Source organism: Dendrobates tinctorius, unplaced genomic scaffold (assembly GCF_039654945.1).
Source record: "Dendrobates tinctorius isolate UK_male_01 unplaced genomic scaffold, ASM3965494v1 ptg000154l, whole genome shotgun sequence".
Lineage (NCBI taxonomy): Eukaryota > Metazoa > Chordata > Amphibia > Anura > Dendrobatidae > Dendrobates > Dendrobates tinctorius.
Window position 1 is genome coordinate 555,200 of NW_027361821.1, and position 18,749 is coordinate 573,948.

At 44.9% G+C, this 18,749-nt stretch overlaps 1 protein-coding gene across 5 annotated transcripts in view; it reads right to left on the minus strand.

Moving 5' to 3' along the window:
• LOC141050881 (uncharacterized) overlaps window positions 1–18,749 on the minus strand; it is a 90,284-nt gene that overhangs the window by 15,187 nt on the left and 56,348 nt on the right. For 4 of the 5 annotated variants that reach the window (XM_073547548.1, XM_073547549.1, XM_073547547.1 and 1 more), the window contains 2 exons: window positions 17,930–18,092; window positions 2,573–2,734 (listed from right to left, as the gene is read on the minus strand). In XM_073547548.1, coding sequence (XP_073403649.1) covers window positions 2,573–2,734; window positions 17,930–18,092 — 325 coding nt within the window. Of the gene's footprint in view, window positions 1–2,572; window positions 2,735–17,903; window positions 18,093–18,749 lie in introns of those variants that run through there. The other variant, XM_073547552.1, reaches the window with a different exon arrangement.

An 18,749-nucleotide genomic window follows, 5' to 3' on the forward strand; every position in this document is an offset into this window, starting at 1 on the left:
TAAACCACCTCTCTCCTCGCTACTCCCTTGTTTCTCCCCTCTGCAAACCCCTCCACTGGCTCCCAATTCAAACTACTAACACTGACCTCTAAAGCCATCCACAACCTGTCCCCTCCCTATATCTCTGAACTAATCTCCCAATATCTCCCCTCACTTAATCCTCGATCCTCCCAAGACCTCCTACTCTCCTCCACACTTATTTGTTCCTCACACAACCGCCTCCAAGATTTCTCCCGAATATCCCCTATCCTCTGGAATGCCATGCCTCAACATGTCAGATTATCCACCACCCTCGGATCCTTCAGACGGAACCTGAAAACCCATCTCTTCGGGAAAGCTTACAGCCTGCAATAACCATTCTACCTCCTCACCACCACCAGAGCTGCTGCACCCCCACCTTCTGTCTCTTCCCCATTATCCCGTAGAATGTAAGTCTGCAAGAACAGGGTCCTCTCCCCTCTGTACCAGTCTGTCATCGTAAATTTGTTTACTGTTAACGATATCTATAACTTTGTATGTAACCCCATCTCATGTACAGCACCATGGAATTAATGGCGCTATAATAATAATAAAAATAATTAATACATGGAGGACTATGGGGCACGTTTTACTATATGGAGGACTATGGGGTACATTATACTATGTGGAGGACTATGGTGAGTGTATTATACTAAAACAGCAAAATGCTGCCTATTCATAGAGTGATTGGATTATTTATGCCAGAACAAAAATCATTGTTCTCGGCAGCTCATCGCCAGATATGGTGCGGATAACATGATACTGTAAGGGGACAGATACTTGGTGATCGTTCTGTCCCCATCAATGTTCCTCAGTCGCTATAAAGAAGATGGGAAATAAGCGTTGAACGACTTCAATATTGTAAATCGCGCTCGTTTAGCAGCCTGAAATCAGCATATGTAAATTCAACCAAAATGTTTCTGTGTCCCGGAACTGGAAGGTATGTATGAGTTATACATATTCCTGGGTGGGGCTGGTGTCACCGTCTGGCGCATTCGAGCAAGGGCTAAGGCCCTGGACAAACAAGGGGGCCCCCATCCTAAAATACTCACTTTGCCTTGATCTCTGCTGCTCCGGTATCTTCAGCGTCTTCTGACTCTCTGTGAGATATTAGCGCAGAGAATCAAAAGACGCCGAAGAGACCAGAGCAGCAGGGGAACAGAGAGAGGTATTTTTTTTTTAGGATGACTATGTGGTGCCCATTAATCCTGTCTGGAGGACTATACTGTCTAGTCTAAAATGAAAAGTTTGCAGTCACAATGTTTGCAGACTTTTGAATCCCCCCAACGCATGCACTGTGCTCTGCGAGGATTTGCCAATTTCGTAGCTATTGTAGAATTTACAATAGATATCACTCATGTAATATAAGAAGTGAGTGAAGTCTTTGGCATTGTACTATACCTATATTTCTTATCTGTGCATCTTGACTCTTGGTATGTGTTAAAGGGGCTCACTGAGACTCCTTCAACCTTCTCCCAAGCAGAACATGTATGATGGGCGCGGCTTTGCTTCCATACACTTGTACACGTGCACTGGGGAGATTCACAAGTCTGCAGACACACATAGTGACTGTAGACATTGATTTAGACCGGACATCCCCTTTATTTGACAAGAGCTGTGGTTTATTCCAATCTTCATAGATGGATATTGTCGGATAGTGCTTTTAAAAAAGCTCTTTTTAAATTTACTGTTTATTAAAATATTTGACCATTCTTGAGATTAAACACTTTCGTATACAGCTCGTTGCTTATGTGAACGACCACCACTGTGGTCTAGCAGCAGAGGCCAAACGTGCAATGCCAACAAGCTCTTTTCTATTGAGCCATTCAGCACTGCTCTGCAGCCGGCATTCTCGTTGGCGTGTGCTCTTATCTCAATCTCGCCCAGCTTCAGTGCAGTGCTTACAAGGTAAACTGCAGCGGTGGTCGGGTTCCTACACAACGAGCTGTAAACAAAAAAAAAAAAGAAACTTACTATCTCAAGAATGCCTTCAAATTTTATTAAGGAGTAAATTGCAAAAGTGACTCTCTATAAATGAGGTTTGTTGGATATTGCTTGTAAAGATGGGAACAACTTTTAAGAATCCAAAGCATGTCATATGTTGCAGATATAGATGTGAATCTCCCCCTCTGCAGTGCAGTATTTTTTTTTCTTTCATGGTATGAAAACAAAAAAACAAGATTGAGAGGCAGATTCTCCAAGCATCTTTTAGCACCTGGATAGCATCTGCTTGCTGGCCAGTTTTCACAGACTGATTGCGGACCATCTATTTTGCTGTCCCATTTACTTGAGTTGGAGAATATTATCTGCAAAATGGACCAGAATAGGGCACGTGAAAAGACCCATCTAATATAACGTGTGTCTGCTGTCTAACAACACAGCTAAATGTACACAGACAAGAAATGCTGACTCTGAAGAAGCCACTGGACTACCAAACTGCCACAGATCAGAGCGGGCCACCATACCTGTACTGTACCTGGGGCTGCACAATTTTGTTTGCATCAAAAATAGTTGAGAGGGTGTCACAGCACAGACATCTGGGAGAGGAACATACCTCCGGGAAGATTTATGCTTGCCGCTCTCCTCCCTTTCTCTATGCCGATGCTCCCCATGGACTTTCTCTTCTTTCTCCCAGCTGTGCTCACGACTGCGCTGATACTTGCGGTCATAATTGTAGCTTCTTACGCGGTTGAAATTTACAGGTTGTTCTCCTTTCCTGACAAAGTCATGAAACACAAGAAAATTCAGGTGCACAGTTAACATTTCTACCCAAGCTCAGATGCTTAGTGATAAAGTTCCTAATTTGGCTTTTATCCCAAGTCATGTGACAAGGCTCATTAGAGAGCAGATATTGACTTTTAGGATTGCTAATTCCCATAGGTGGCGCTAGAGTTCTAGTCCTCTTCCTCTCTGTAGAGACAATGTGAATAAATTAAGGAGCACATGACACTTAATGAATTTGGCGCATCTCCTGTGGCGAGACTTGCTATTCAGAGACCGGAGGAGAATTTCTGAAGCACCAGCACTTTTGCGGTAGCCACGCCCTGCCCCTACTGTTCCCTAGTTTGACCAATTACGGTGTAACTGCTTCAAGCAACATCAGGTTTTTGTACTTATATTTTAAGGGTTCTTTTTTCATATCACAATCTGTATTAAAATAAAATAGAAATTTTGCAATGTTTACATTGGCCACAGGAGGCTATTCTAAGCTCATACGTCCAGTTTTAGGAAAGCAACATGTATATTAGCAGCAATAGACTGACTCATATCTAGAGATGAGCGAATATGTCAATGTCAATGTTCGGTTTGGCTAACGATCACCGAATCTGCAATATTTGCCGATTTAATCTTCGATTAAAATCGCCAAATATAGCCGAACATGCACAGCACAAAGGCTGGTGTTTCCCAAGCTGTGTGACAGCGTGGGAAACACTGACGTAGCACTTCTGATCGGCGGTGAAATCATCCCCGCCGGTCAGAGAGCCGCGGTTCCCATGCAGACAGAGATTGGGAAACACCGGATTTTGTGCTGTGCATGTTCGGCTATATTCGGCGATCGGAGGTATAACTTTTTCTTCTGGTCACTGGTGTCAGCTGATGGGACTACAGCTCCCATCAGCTGATACTTGCTGCCGCTAATAACAGTGAAACCAGGAGCGGCAGATGGGAGTATTCATCGTAAATAAATAATTTTTTAAAAAAAACCTGCGCGGGTTTTCCTGTATTTTTGATAACCAGCCAGGCAAAACTCACAGCTGGGGGCTGCAACCCCTAGCTATCAGTTTCAGCAAGATTGGTTATAATAGAGAGGTACCCCAAAATCTGGCAATTCATGTGCCACTTTCAGTAAAATCAGCATGACAGGTTAGAATAGATATATACACATAGAATACATACGAGGGGCGCCTGAAAACTTCGAGGCCCACCCATGAAATCTTTTTTGCATGGTCTTGTTTTGCAATGCAATATGTTATTTAGTTAGTTGAATGGTCTCATGAGCAATCTGGATTTATTTAGATTTTTTTTGTTTCCGTTACAGCATTTTAAAGTTGGGTCGCAAGGCTGAAATATGGAAATGGAGAAGTTGGCAAAGTTCACACATCGGCTGCTGCAATTCACTCCTGTGGTTTCCAACTGCTTCAGCACCCACCCTATTCCCCTGATTTGGCTTCCTCGGACTACCACCTATTCCCACAGATGAAAAAGCACCTTGGTGGTAGGTGGAATTGCAGCCATTGCAACAGCCGATGTGTGAACTTTGCCAACTTCTCCATTTCCATATTTCAGCCTTGCAACCCAACTTTAAAATGCTGTAACGGAAACAAAAAAAAAAAATCAAAATAAATCCAGGTTGCTCATGAGACCATTCAACTAACTAAATAACATATTGCATTGCAAAACAAGACCATGCAAAAAAGACTTCATGGGTGGGCCTCGAAGTTTTCAGGCGCCCCTCGTATATAGATGTCAGTGACACATTATATATAGATATTACATATATATTATTTATTTATATAGCACCATTGATTCCATGGTGCTGTACATAAGGGGTTACATACGAATTACAGATATCACTTACAGTAAACAAACTAACAATCACAGACTGATATAGAGGGGAGAGAGGACCCTGCCCTTTTGGGCTTACATGCTACATATATTACACTAGATGGTGGCCCGATTCTAATGCATCGGGTATTCTAGAATGTGTATGTAGTTTATTTATGAAGTTTTAATAATAATGCAATAATGCACCCCCAATCCTGCTATGCATGGTCCTCTCACCCCCCCCATCCTGATATGCAAGGTACCCCTCCCCCCTATCCTGGTAAGCATGGTCCCCTCACCCCCCAATCCTGATATGCATGGTCCTCTCACCCCCCAATCCTGATATGCATGGTACCCCTCACCCCCTAATCCTGGTAAGCATAGTCCCCTCACCCTCCAATCCTGGAATGCATGGTCCTCTCACCCCGCTTTCCTGGCATGCATGGTCCCCTCACACCCCAATCCTCCCTTTCCAGGTATGCATGGTCCCCCTCACCCCCCTTTCCTGGCATGCATGGACCAGTCACCCCCCAATCCTGATATGCATGGTTCTCTCACCCCCCAATCCTGGTAAGCATGGTCCCCTCACTCCCTTTTCCTGGTATGCATGGTCCCCCTCACCCCCCCTTTCCTGTTGTGCATGGTCCCCCTCACCCCCCCTTTCCTGGTATGCATGGTCCCCTCACCCCCCTTTGCTGGTGTGCATGGTCAACCTCCCCCCTATCCTGGTGTGCATGGTCAACCTCACCCCCCTATCCTGGTATGCATAGTCACCCTCAATCCCCTATCCTGGTATGCATAGTCACCCTCAATCCCCTATCCTGGTATGCATAGTCACCCTCACCCCCCTTTCCTGTTATGCATGGTCAACCTCACCCCCCTATCCTGTTATGCATGGTCAACCTCACCCCCTAACCTGGTATGCATGGTCACCCTCACCCCCCTTTGCTAGTATGCATGGTCACCCTCACCCCCCTTTTCTAGTATGCGGGGTCCCGTCACCCCCCTATCGCTGATTGGTTCGGCGCCACAGGATTTTGGTTACAGACAGACACGATAAGACGAAAATATATAATAGATAGATAGAAGAAAAGCCGGCAATTCAGCAAGTATTGTCCCCATATAATTAACGACCAGCAAAGGCTATGAAGACAGCTGTGAGCTGATATTAATAGCCTAGGAAGGGGCCATGAATACTGCCCCCCCAGGCTAAAAACATCAGCTCTCAGCCGCCCCTGAAAAGGCACATCTCTAAGGCTAATTTCACATTAGCGTTTTTTTGCGCAGCGCATCATACGCAATAGAAAAGCATGCAAAAAAAAACGCATCATGCATTTTAGCATGCGTTTGCGGTTTTTATGCGCATTCGTTCTCTAGGAGTTAAAACCAGTGTCTACACATTTTTACGCCAAAAACGCATGCGCACGAAGACGCAGACGAACGCATGTCCATGTGCACGCCTGCGTTCCCATAGATTGTAATGCGTTATTTTGTTGCATTCCGTGCGCAAGTGTTTTTTTATACCTTTGAATGGACCTAAAAATGCAACAGCTTGCGTCTGGCGCAACGCTAATTTGAAACCAGCCTAAGATGCACCAATTCTGGCACTTAGTCTCACTCTCCCCACTTGCCCTGTAGCGGTGGCAAGTGGGATAATAGTTGGGGGGGTTGATGTCACCTTTGTATTGTCCGGTGTCATCAAGCCACGAGGTTAGTAATGGAGAGACGTCAGTAAGACGCCCCCATTACTAACCCCATAGTCATATTGTAAGAAAACAGACACCCAGAAAAAAAAGTCCTTTAATTGAATAAAATGACAGACTCCTTTAATAATCTCAATTAAACCATACTTACAACCTCACCTAAGTCCACCGAAGCCCTTGATCTCCTGTAATAAAACTAAAATAAAAAGAAACAATATACCATACCTGTCTATCGTTCTGTCCCACGCCGTAATCCATGTCTGGGGGCTAATTAGTTTTCAACCTGGACAGTGCCAAGATGCGACCATTCAGGCTGAAATCCCCTGAACTGAGTGTTGCAACCCCCCTCCTGCTCTCACTGTTATTAGCAGAAACAGGTGTTGAATGATAGGAGCAGTTGTCCCATCAGCTGACACCAGTGCCTTTTCTGGGCAGCTATGGGCTGCTACTTTTAGGCTGGGGGGGTCAATATCCATGGCCCCTTACCGGCCTAAAAATACCAGCCCCTAACTGTCAGCTTTAGCAAGGCTGGTTGTTAAAAATGGGGGGGACCCAAAGCAGTTTCTTTAAATTTATTTATTTAAATTCTTAAAAAAAAAAAAAAAAAAAAAAAAAAAACAACAACAGTGTGGGGATTCTTGATAACCAACCTTGCTAACGCTGATAGCTGAGGTTTGCAGCCGCCACATGTGAGTTTTGCCTGGCTGGTTATCAAAAATAAGGGGGAACCCACGTGATTTTTGTTTTTTTACTATTTATTTACAGCGCAAGAGCGGCTGATGAATACTCCCATCAGCCGCTCCTGCTCTCACTGTTATTAACAGCAGAAGTGTCAGATGATGGGAGAGGTTGTTTTATCAGCTGACAACAGTGACCGGAGGTAAACTTTATACCTCCAATCACAACTGAGTGCTCACACTGTCTTTTAACAGCGTGGAGCCGTAGCTCTCTGACCGGCAGGGATGGTTTCACTGCCGATCAGAAGCAGTGTTTGCAGCACTGTCATGCATATGACAGCGTGTCAAACACTGTATTGTCGGACCCCCTATTCAAGTGAATGGGGTTCGTGTCCACTCTGCTGGATGACAGGCTGTATGGATGCATCAAACAGCCCTGGCATCTAGAGGTAGCAGAGCCGAGTATGAGGTCACATCCGGCTGTCCTTGACTTTTCTGCAGCAAATACGCTGCAAAAAAGTCAACCTGCGTGTTTGCAGTGTTTTTTCACCATCCATTCAAGTCAATGGGTGAAAAACGCTGCAAAAACACTGAAAGAAGTGACATGCTTTATGTCAAAAAACGCTGTTAAGCACAAAATCCTGATGACAAAAAAAACAATGTGTGTGTATGAGATTTCTGAAATCTCATAGGCTTTGCTGGTACTGTAAAATGCAGCTGAAAATTAGCATAAAAACACGGCAAAAAATCTTCGCAAAAAATCTTCGCAAAAACACCCAGTGTGAACATACCCTAAACATGCGTTTTTGCTGCAGCTTTTTTATGCTAATTTTCAGCTGCTTTTTACAGTACCAGCAAAGCCTATGAAATTTCAGAAATCTCATACACGTATTGGTTTTTTGTCCTCAGGATTTTGTGCTTTGAGCGTTTTTTTGGCAAGTATGTCACTTTCAGCTTTTTTGCGTTTTTCACCCATTGACTTGTATGGATGGTGAAAAAACACTGCAAACATGCAGGATGACTTTTCTTGCAGCGTATGTGCTTCAGAAACGTCAAGGACAGCAGGATGTGACCTCACAGTCAGCTCCGCTACATCTAGGGGTATGTTCCCTCAGTCAGTAAACGCTTCCCTGCGGAGACGCACATGTGGGCGAGTCTTTCCAAACCGCAGCATGCCAATTTATGTAGCGGAGATGCTCCGTCTCCGCTGCGTAAATTACCCATTCACTATCATAAGATGCAGTTAATGCGCATGTGACTAAGAAGATAATGCGGTTTAAGTGCGGGAACGCAGTTTACTACGCATGTGTACTAATTTTAATACTGTCATACCTGGTTTCAGCCGGAAGTACACGAACACTACAGTTCTCGCGATGAGCTGAGCTGATCGCGAGAACTGCCGTGCATGTAACCCCGATCCTGGCGGTCATCTCCGGTCACTAGCTAAGTTCTCACGATCAGCTGACCGCGAGAACTGCAGTGCATGTGACCACTGGGGACAGAGCTATCGTCGGTCATCATCTTCAAGCGCCGCTGTGTCTGAATGTCAGGCTGTGTGGTGGCATAATGCCACCATTCAGCAAAAGATATCCAGATGTAGCAGAGCTGGACTTGTCATGGAACAGTATGTATATCTTCTCTGTGAAAAGGTAAGGACTAAGGATATGGTTGCTGTTTTATTTTAATTCTTTTACAGGAGAATGAGGGCTTTGGTTGAATAGGCAATGCAGTAAGTATGGTTTACTTAAGATCTAATAAAGGAGTTTGTCTCATTTCAATTAAAGGACTTTATTCTTGCGGTGTCTATTTACATATAACTATTGGATTAGTAATGGATAGGTGTCTTAGAGACGCTTCTCCATTACTAAGCCGTGAGCTTGATGTCACCTGACAATACAAAGGTGACATCAAACTCACAAAAATTACCCCACTTGCCACCTCTATAGGGGAAGTGGGAAGAGCCGGGTAAAGTGCAACAATTGACACATCTTTGGATGTGTCAATTGTGGGGCAGCTGCAAGCTGCTATTTTTAGGCTGGTGAGAGCCAAAATCCATGGGCCTCACCAGCCTGAGAATACCAGGCCGCAGCGGTCTACTTTTTCCTTGGCTGGTTAATAGATAGCGGGACCCCACGCTGGTTTTTATTTTGAGGGGATCCCACTACCACTACCATCCGGTAAGCAGACTACTGCGGCCTGGTATTATCAGGATGGTAAGGTTCATGGATATTGGATACTTACCAGCCTGAAATACCAGTCCCAGTAGTCCGCTTTACTGTGGCTGGTTAACAAATATAGGGGGAACCCACACCATTTTTTAAAAATTTTTATTTATTAAAAAGGAAGGGACCTCTCTCTGTGCTTTCCTCCACTTCCTGTGTTGTGTACTTCTGGCTGTGTAACAAGATTCAGTATTATTTAAATTAGTATACATGCGTAGTAAGCTGTCCCTCATTTAATACGCATGTGACTAGGAAAAGAATGCAGTTTTACCGCATATAATGATAGTGAATGGGTAATTTACGCAGCTACATAAATTGACATGCTGCGGTCTGGAAAGATGTCCGCTGAATGTCCGTCTCTGCGGATGAGCCATAGGCATCGGTGCACACATAGTGGGCATGGGATTTCTTGAAATCCCATCCACTATGCTGTAACAGCTGGATGCAGCAGGTTGGACATTGCTGATGTATGCAGCGTCCAACCCCCAGCGATTACTGATCGTGGGAACATACCCCAATATATCTGCAAACAGGAAATCACTTTTTTTTCCTTTCCAGAAGCCAACTTTAAATTAGCTTTACTTCAAGTGACAAAAAAACAGATACAATGAAAAAAGGCAACAATAACGCATGCGGAAAACACATGCAAAAATGCAGGTGACCCGCCAGAGACCTCAGATGCTGCTCTCAGATGCAAGAGATCGAGGGCTTCAGTGGAATTAGAGGTTGTCATAAGTATGGTTTAATTGAGATTATTAAAGGAATCTGTGTCATTTTTTCAATTAAAAGACTTTATTCTGGCTGTGTATTTACCATATATAACTATAGGATTAGTAATGTATATATGTCTTGAAGACACCTCTCCATTACTAACCTTGGGGCTTGATGTCACCTGACATTACAAAGGTGACGTCAACCGCCCCAACTATCACCCAATTTGCCACCGCTACAGGGCAAGTAGGAAGAGCAAGGCTAAGGCTAGCTTCAGACTAGCGTTTTTTCCCCGCAGCGCACGGCGCCGCTAAGCCCCGCCCCCTGCCACGCCCCCTCTGGTCATCTACGCCTAGTGTTGCACATCGCTGCATGCGATCTGCACACCCTGTCTTTAGCATAGGGTGCGCAGACCGTGTGCTAGTAGGATTTTGCGTGCACTGCGCCCTTTTGACGGTGCGCTGAATGCACCATGTTGCATTCTGGTGCGCTCGGAGCACCGTGAAAAGGGCACAGCGCACGCAAAATTCTACTTGCACACGGGCAGCGCACCCTATGCTAAAGATAGGGTGTGCAGATCGCATGCAGCAATGTGCGACACTAGGCGTAGATGACCAGAGGGGGCGCGGCAGGGGGCGGGGCTTAGCGGCGCCGTGCGCTGCGGGCAAAAACGCTAGTCTGAAGCTAGCCTAATTGCCAGAATTGGGGCATCTTAGAGATGCGCTTTTTCTGGGGTAACAGAGCTGATGTTTTTGGCCTGGGGGTGGGGCAGTATCCATGGCCCCTTCTTTGGCTATTAATATCAGCCCGCAGCTGTCTGCATAGCATTTGCTGGTTAATTATAGGTGGACCCCATGTTTTTTTTTTAGGGTCCCACATTTTAATAGCCAGTAAAGGCTAAGTATACAGCTGTGAGCTGATATTAATAGCCTGGGATGTTCCATGGGTATTACCCCCTTTCCAAGCTATAAATATCGGCCCCCAACTGTCAACTTTCCCTCTGCTGGTACGAAAGTTACGCGGGAGTGCATGCCATTTCTTTTCAGAAAAATAATCTTCTAGTAATTAAATACATCTACAGTAAGCTGCACACACACTGTACTAATTGTATTTGACACTGGCATCTATATATCTACCTATTCTATATGTAATCCATTTCTTCTATCCTGTCAGCTCCTGCTGTGATTTTACGCTACCTCGGCTGCTGAATTGCCAGCTTGTGTGTGTGTGTATACATATATACACTACCGTTCAAAAGTTTAGGGTCACTTAAAAATGTCCTTATTTTTTAAAGAAAAGCACAGTTTTTTCCAATAAAGCCAACCTTAAATGATTCAGAAATACACTTTATACATTGTTAATGTAGTAAATGACTATTCTAGCTGCAAACGTCTGGTTGGTAATGCAATATCTTCATAAGTGTATAGAGGCCCATTTCCAACAACCATCACTCCAGTGTTCTTATGGTACTTTGTGTTTGCCAACTGTGTAAGAAGGCTAATGGATAGTTAGTATACCCTTGAAAACCCTTGTGCAAGTATATTAGCACAGCTGAAAACAGTTTGGCTGATTAGAGAAGCTATAAACTTAACCTTCCTTTGAGCTAGTAGAAAATATGGAGCATAACGTTTGTTGGTTCCATTAAACTCTCAAAATGGCCAGAAAAAAAGAATTTTCATGTGAACCTCTAAGTGGTCTGTATAACCCCTTCCCCCTTTTATGACCTTTGCTTAACTCTGTGCATTTGGCCTGGGCAGTCACACCCCACTTTCACTCACAGCTGATTGTGTTTAGCTGCACATATATTCAGCACCATGGGTCTGCTCCAGACGTAGTCGGCTCCATCTACTTCAAAATCCATATTTCAAAGTACATATTTCTAAGTACTCTGAATTAGACTGGAATTGCCTGTAAGGTAACGGCCTATAACACCACAACAATGTTTCACCTTTTTACTATCACCCCCATACTACTCTATTTCTCCCTAACTCCTGCAATCCCTCCACCCAGTAAGGAACTAGTCATCTCCCCCTCCATCCTTCCCAGCCATCTCACCTCTTCGTCACAACTGTTCCTCCACATCCAATCCTTTTTCTCCAGACACACACAGCCACATCATGTCCTATCCTGCTCCCACCTTCTAATGCTCTGTCTACTACTCCTGATTGCTGGTGATGTATCCTCAAATCCTGGCCCTCCTCAACACATCCCCACACTCATTTCTAACTTCCTGCCACGATCCTCTACACTGTTTTGCAACCATGACATCCTCATACCTATTCATCCAGCCCCCACTCCCCCGGTCCCCCTACCTGGAGCACTATGGAACGCACACTCTGTCTGCAACAAGTTATCATTTATCCATGACCTCTTTATCACCAACAAACTCTCCTTCCTTGCCATCACTGAAACCTGGCTCACTCCTTCTGACACAGCCTCTCCAGCTGCGCTTTCCTATGGCGGATTCCATCTCTCTCACACCCCTCGCCTCAGCAACAAACGTGGTGGAGGAGTTGGCTTGCTCCTCTCCGATAGCTGCTCCTTTACCCCAATTTCTTTGCCACCCTCCGCTACTCTTCCCTCGTTCGAGGTGCACTCCGTCCGCATCTATTCCCCCTTCAACCTCTAGCTGGCTGTCATCTACCGCCCCCCAGAACTAGCCATCTCCACCTTTCTCAACCACTTCGGTCGACCACTTCACCACCTGGCTTCTCCATTTCATTCTGCTGACATCCCCACCATCATCATGGGCGACTTCAACATCCCCATTGACACTTCCACCCCAGCTGCCTCTAAACTTCTATCGCTCACCGCTTCCCTTGGCCTCACTCAATGGTCCTCTGCGGCCACTCACAAAGATGGTCACACGCTGGACCTTATCTTCACCCTTCTCTGTTCCCTCACTTATCTCGATAACTCACCCCTCCCCCTGTCTGACTACAACCTACTGACATTCTCTTCCCTCTCATCTCCTACAGCGCAACCCCAGCTCCATAAACTCGCTCACCCTCTCAGGAATCTCAAACACCTCAATTTACAATCACTCTCCGAGTCCCTTCTCCCTCTTACAGACATAGCTTCCCTTCATGACACAGATGCTGCTGCCACTTTTTATAACACCACAATAACAGCAACACTTGATTCAGCTGCCCCCCTCACACAGAGCAAAACTCGTACAATCAACAGGCAGCCCTGGCTGACAAGCCTGACCAAAGAACTGAGACGAGTTTCCAGGGCCGCTGAGAGGAGATGGAAGAGAACCCATTCTACTGAGCACTTCAGCGCATACAATCAGTCCCTTGCCAGCTTTAAGTCCACACTCTCTGCCGCTAAACAAACTTACTTTGCATTTCTCCTATCCTCCCTGTCTCACAATCCTAATCAACTCTTCAACACTTTCAATTCTCTACTCCGTCCCACAGCACCTCCTCCCCCTCCTCTAATTTCTGCTGAAGACTTTGCCTCCTTCTTTAAGCAGATCGACAAGATCAGACAAAACTTTGGCCCGCAGCCCCCAATGCCCCTCTTAGCCGCTCAGCCCTGTTCTGCAAAAGCCAGCTTCTCCACCATGACAGAAGATCAGCTCTCTACCCTTCTGTCAAGATCACACCTCACCACTTGTGTCCTCGACCCACTCCCATCTCACCTCATCCCTAACTTGGCCACAGTCTTCATCCCATCTCTAACACACCTCTTCAACCTTTCACTTACAAATGGTGTCTTTCCCTCATCCTTCAAACATGCCTCAATCACACCCATCCTCAAAAAGCCCTCCCTTGTTCCATCCTCTGTGTCTAACTAGCACCCAATATCTCTTCTCCCTTACACCTCAAAACTACTGGAACAACATGTATATCTTGAACTGTCCTCCCACCTCCCCTCCTGTTCCTTCTTTGACCAGTTACAATCTGGCTAACCGACCGCATCACTCAACTGAAACTGCCCTAGCTAAAGTCACTAACGACTTACTAACCGCCAAGAGCAAGCGACACTACTCTGTCCTTCTCTTGGACCTGTCCTCCGCCTTCGACACCGTAGACCATTCCCTCCTGCTACAGACTCATCTCTTGGCATCACAGACTTGGCCCTATCCTGGATCTCATCATACCTAACAGACCAAACATTTAGTGTCTCCCTCTCAAACACCACCTCCTCACCTCGCCCCCTGTCTGTTGGTGTTCCTCAAGGATCTGTCCTAGGACCCCTACTATTCTCCGTCTACACCTTTGGCTTGGGACAGCTCATAGAATCCTACGGTTTGCAGTATCACCCCTATGCTGATGACACGCAGATCTAGCTGCAGATCTAGCTATCTGGACCCAACCTTGCCTCCTTACTGACTGAAATCCCACAATGTCTGTCTGCTATCTCAGCCTTCTTCTCTGCTCACTTTCTCAAACTGAACATGGACAAAACAGAATTCATCATCTTTCCCCCATCTCACTCTACCCCTCCACCAGACCTATCGATCAATGTCAATGGCTGCTTTCTTTCCCCAGTCCCGTACGCTCGGTGCCTTGGGGTGATCCTCGACTCTGCGCTCTCTTTCAAACCACATATCCAAGCCCTCACCTCCTCCTGCCGCCTCAAACTCAAAAATATTTCCCGACTCCGCTCATTCCTCAACCACGAAAACACAAAAACACTAGTGCATGCTCTTATCTCCCGCCTCGACTACTGCAACCTCCTACTTTCTGGCCTCCCCTCTAGCACTCTGGCTCTGCTCCAGTCCATCCTACACTCTGCTGCCCGACTAATCCACCTGTCTCCCTGCTATTCCCCAGCCTCCCCCCTATGCCAGGCCCTACACTGGCTTCCTATTGCCCAGAGGCTCCATTTCAAAACCCTAACCATGACATACAAAGCCATCCACAGCCTGTCTCCTCCATACATCTGTGACATGGTCTCTAGGTACCTACCTGCACACAACCTTCGATCATCTCAAGATCTCCTTCTCTACTCCCCCCTTATCTCTTCTTCCCACAACCGCATACAAGACTTCTCCCGTGCTTCCCCCATACTCTGGAACTCCCTGCCGCAACACATCAGACTCTCACCATCAATGGAAACCTTCAGGAAGAACCTGAAGACCCACCTGTTCCGACAAGCCTACAGCCTGCAATGATCCTCGGTCTACTGAACCACCGCACGACCTGCTCTACCCTCTCCTACTGTATCCTCACCCATCCCTGTAGTCTGTGAGCCCTTGCAGGCAGGGTCCCCTCTCCTTATGTACTTGTGTCCCTTGTCTTAACACGTTTATTATACTTGTCTATATTTCCCCTTTTCACATATAAAGCGCCATGGAATAAATGGCGCTATATAAATGCATAATAATAATAACCTCGACAGTCTATTCTTGTTCTTAGAAATGAAGGCTATTCCATCAGAGAAATTACCAAGAAACTGAAGATTTCCTACAATGGTGTGTACTACTCCCTTCAGAGGAGAGCACAAACAGGCTCTAACCAGAGTAGAAAGAAGTGGGAGGCCCCGCTGCACAACTGAGCAACAAGACTAATATATTAGAGTCTGTAGTTTGAGAAATCGGCGCCTCACAGGTCCTCAACTGGCAGCTTCATTAAATAGTAAACACAAAACGCCAGTGTCAACGTCTACAGTGAAAAGGCGACTCCGGGATGCTGGCCTTCAGGGAAGAGTGTCAAAGAAAAAGCCATATCTGAGTCTGGCTAATAAAAGAAAAAGATTAATATGGGCAAAAGAACACAGACATTGGACAGAAGAAGATTGGAAAAAAGTATTATGGACAGACAAATCCAAGTTTGAGGTGTTTGGATCACACAGAAGAACATTTATGAGATGCAGAACAACTGAAAAGATGCTGGAAGAGTGCCTGACACCATCTGTCAAGCATGGTGGAGGTAATGTGATGGTCTGGGGTTGCTTTAGTGCTGGTAAAGTGGGAGATTTGTACAAGGTAAAAGAGATTTTGAATAAGGAAGGCTGTCACTCCATTTTGCAATGCCATGCCATACCCTGTGGACAGCGCTTGATTGGAGCCAATTTCATCCTACATTAGGACAATGACCCAATACACATCTCCAAATTATGCAAGAACTATTTAGGGAAGAAGCAGGCAGCTGGTATTCTATCTGTAATGGAGTGGCCAGCGCAGTCACCAGATCTCAACCCCATTGAGCTGTTGTGGGAGCGGCTTGACCGTATGGTACGCAAAAAGTGCCCATCAAGCCAAACCAACTTGTAGGAGGGGCTTCTGGAAGCATGGGGTGAAATTTCTCCAGATTACCTCAGCAAATTAACTGCTAGAATGCCAAAGGTCTGCAATGCTGTAATTGATGCAAAGGAAGCATTCTTAGACGAAAGCAGTTTGAAGGAGAAATTTATTATTTCAAATAAAAATCTTTTTTTCGAACCTTGTCAATATCTGGACTAGATTTTAAATTCATTTGGCAACTCATTTTATTAATAAAAGTATGAGTTTTCATGGAAAACACAAAATTGTCTGGGTGACCCCAAACTTTTGAACGGTAGTGTGTGTGTATATATGTATATATACATACACACACATACATATAATATATATATACATACATATACACACACACACACACACACACACACACACACACATATATATCTGATTTCACATTTGCGTTGGGCAGAGCTGCGGAGGGCTGCGTACTTCCTCTGTTAAGCCCGCCCACTGCCACACCTCTTCCATTCAGCTCTGTCTACGTCTGCATGCATCCTGCGTACCCATCTTTAACATTGGGTATGCAGGCCATGTGGATGTATGCAGATGCATCCACATGCATCGTTTTGACGCTGTGCCCAACGCAACATGCGGCATTTTGTTGCGGTCGGCGCAGCGTCAAAATGCCGCAGGATGCATGCAGACATAGGCGGAGCTGAATGGAAGAGGTGCGGCAGTGGGTGGGGCTTAACGGAGGACGTACGCAGCCCTCCGCAGCTCTGCCCAATGCAAATGTGAAACCAGCTTATTCTATTCTTTTATTCTTTTACCAAATGTTACCAACTTTTTCCGATTTTAAGAAAAATGCTTGTGTTACCCATCATGAAGCCGAATGTACCATATTCGTGCCAAATTTATGTTTGTCGATCGTGTTCCGAACATATTTGCTCATATCTATCTGTTTGTTAGGCAATCCCTGCATGTATTCAGGCTGTCTAGCAGCCGTAAATCATGCAGCTGCGAAGACTCAGACATAATTTATGAGCACGCCCAAAATACTCAGAGAACACCCAAGCATGCTCAGAAAACTCGAGAAACGAGCACACCCGCTCATCACTAATCATATCCTATGTTTTGTATTGAAGCAGCTTATGAGTGCAATGGTCATTGTGCAGGGGGGGGGGGGGGGGGGGAGATGGGGTCAGCTGTGACAGATTGTAAGTGGTGGATATTTATTATGTAGTGCCATCATATTCCACAGCGCTTTCCATGCATTATCATTGCTGTATGAAAAAATAATATTAACAAGAAGAATATTGCAATTTTCACACTATGACCAGTGGGAACATTGCAGAGTTTGTTTTATTAAAAACATTTTTTTTTAACCAGAATGCGAAATGTATTTCAATCGGGTTTTTACGTTAAACATATATATATTATAGGATGGAGGATATGTATGATGGGTATATGGGCATGGGACTATGGGATGAAGGATGTGTGATGGGTATAAGGGCACTCGACTATGGGATGGCGAATATGTATGATGGGTATATGGGCATGGGACTATGGGATGGAGGATATGTATGATGGGTATATGGGCACGGGACTATGGGATGGAGGATAATTATAATTTGCTACAACTAACCACAGTTAGTTACTATGCCCGGGCAGCGCCGGGCTCTTCAGCTAGTGTGTATATATATATATATATATATATATATATATATATATATATATAGTGTAAATTATTTTTTTCCCGTGTCACAATCAGATGATTGCCTTCTGTTTGCCTTGTACTCCTAAAATCCTTGAGGAAATAATGATTATTCTGGTTTCTTTTAAATTATATCACCTCTAATAAAGTCCAAAGAGACTCACAGCTTGTAGTTATTAAAGTCCTGGCTTCTGATTTTATCAGTCTCTCGATCTGGCCATCTTCTTGGCGTCCACTCCCTTCTTCCAGGGCTGCTTGTATCTTTGTCCACAGTGCTTACCCATGAAGTCGGAGCAGTTGACACCCGATAATTCACCCGATCCGGCCCTGGCAAGAATTAAAATACACCTTGACTTATCCTAATATTTTAACCTCACAGACTGCTCTCTTGCTCACCAACACAAAAACATTTCCCGTATCTGACTCTCACATAGGAGACAATCAAACTGACAGTGCGAGCCAAGCATGGGGAATATTCCAGTTAAACTTGTTGGCACCTTCTTTTATGGTCTGCAGACAATACAATTCATCCCTTAAGTTGAAGCACTGTCCAATTAAAAATCCTCACCTAATCTTCAAATTCATAAGTACTACCCATACCATACAACATATCAGCGACAACCTTCGCATTGCCATTCTAATCTCATCGTACAAATCTTTACACACGCCTTCCTCCTCTTCTAGAATACCCACCCTAATTCAGATTATAGCTAGAAGGTCTGCAATTTATTCGTAAGTATATAGAAAGGGTAGCACTGCCTGAAATCTCAGAGGAGTTGAAAGTACTATAAAAAGATGAATGAATCGTTCAGATGGGAAATAGACTACAAGTCAACTTTCCTGAAATTCACAGTTCCCCGCAGAATCGAACAGTTTGTGATTATATTTGCACAGACTGGCAAAAAAAACCTGCCTGACACCATTTTTATTATTACTATTATTTATTTATATAGCACCATTAATTACATGGTGCTGTACATGAGA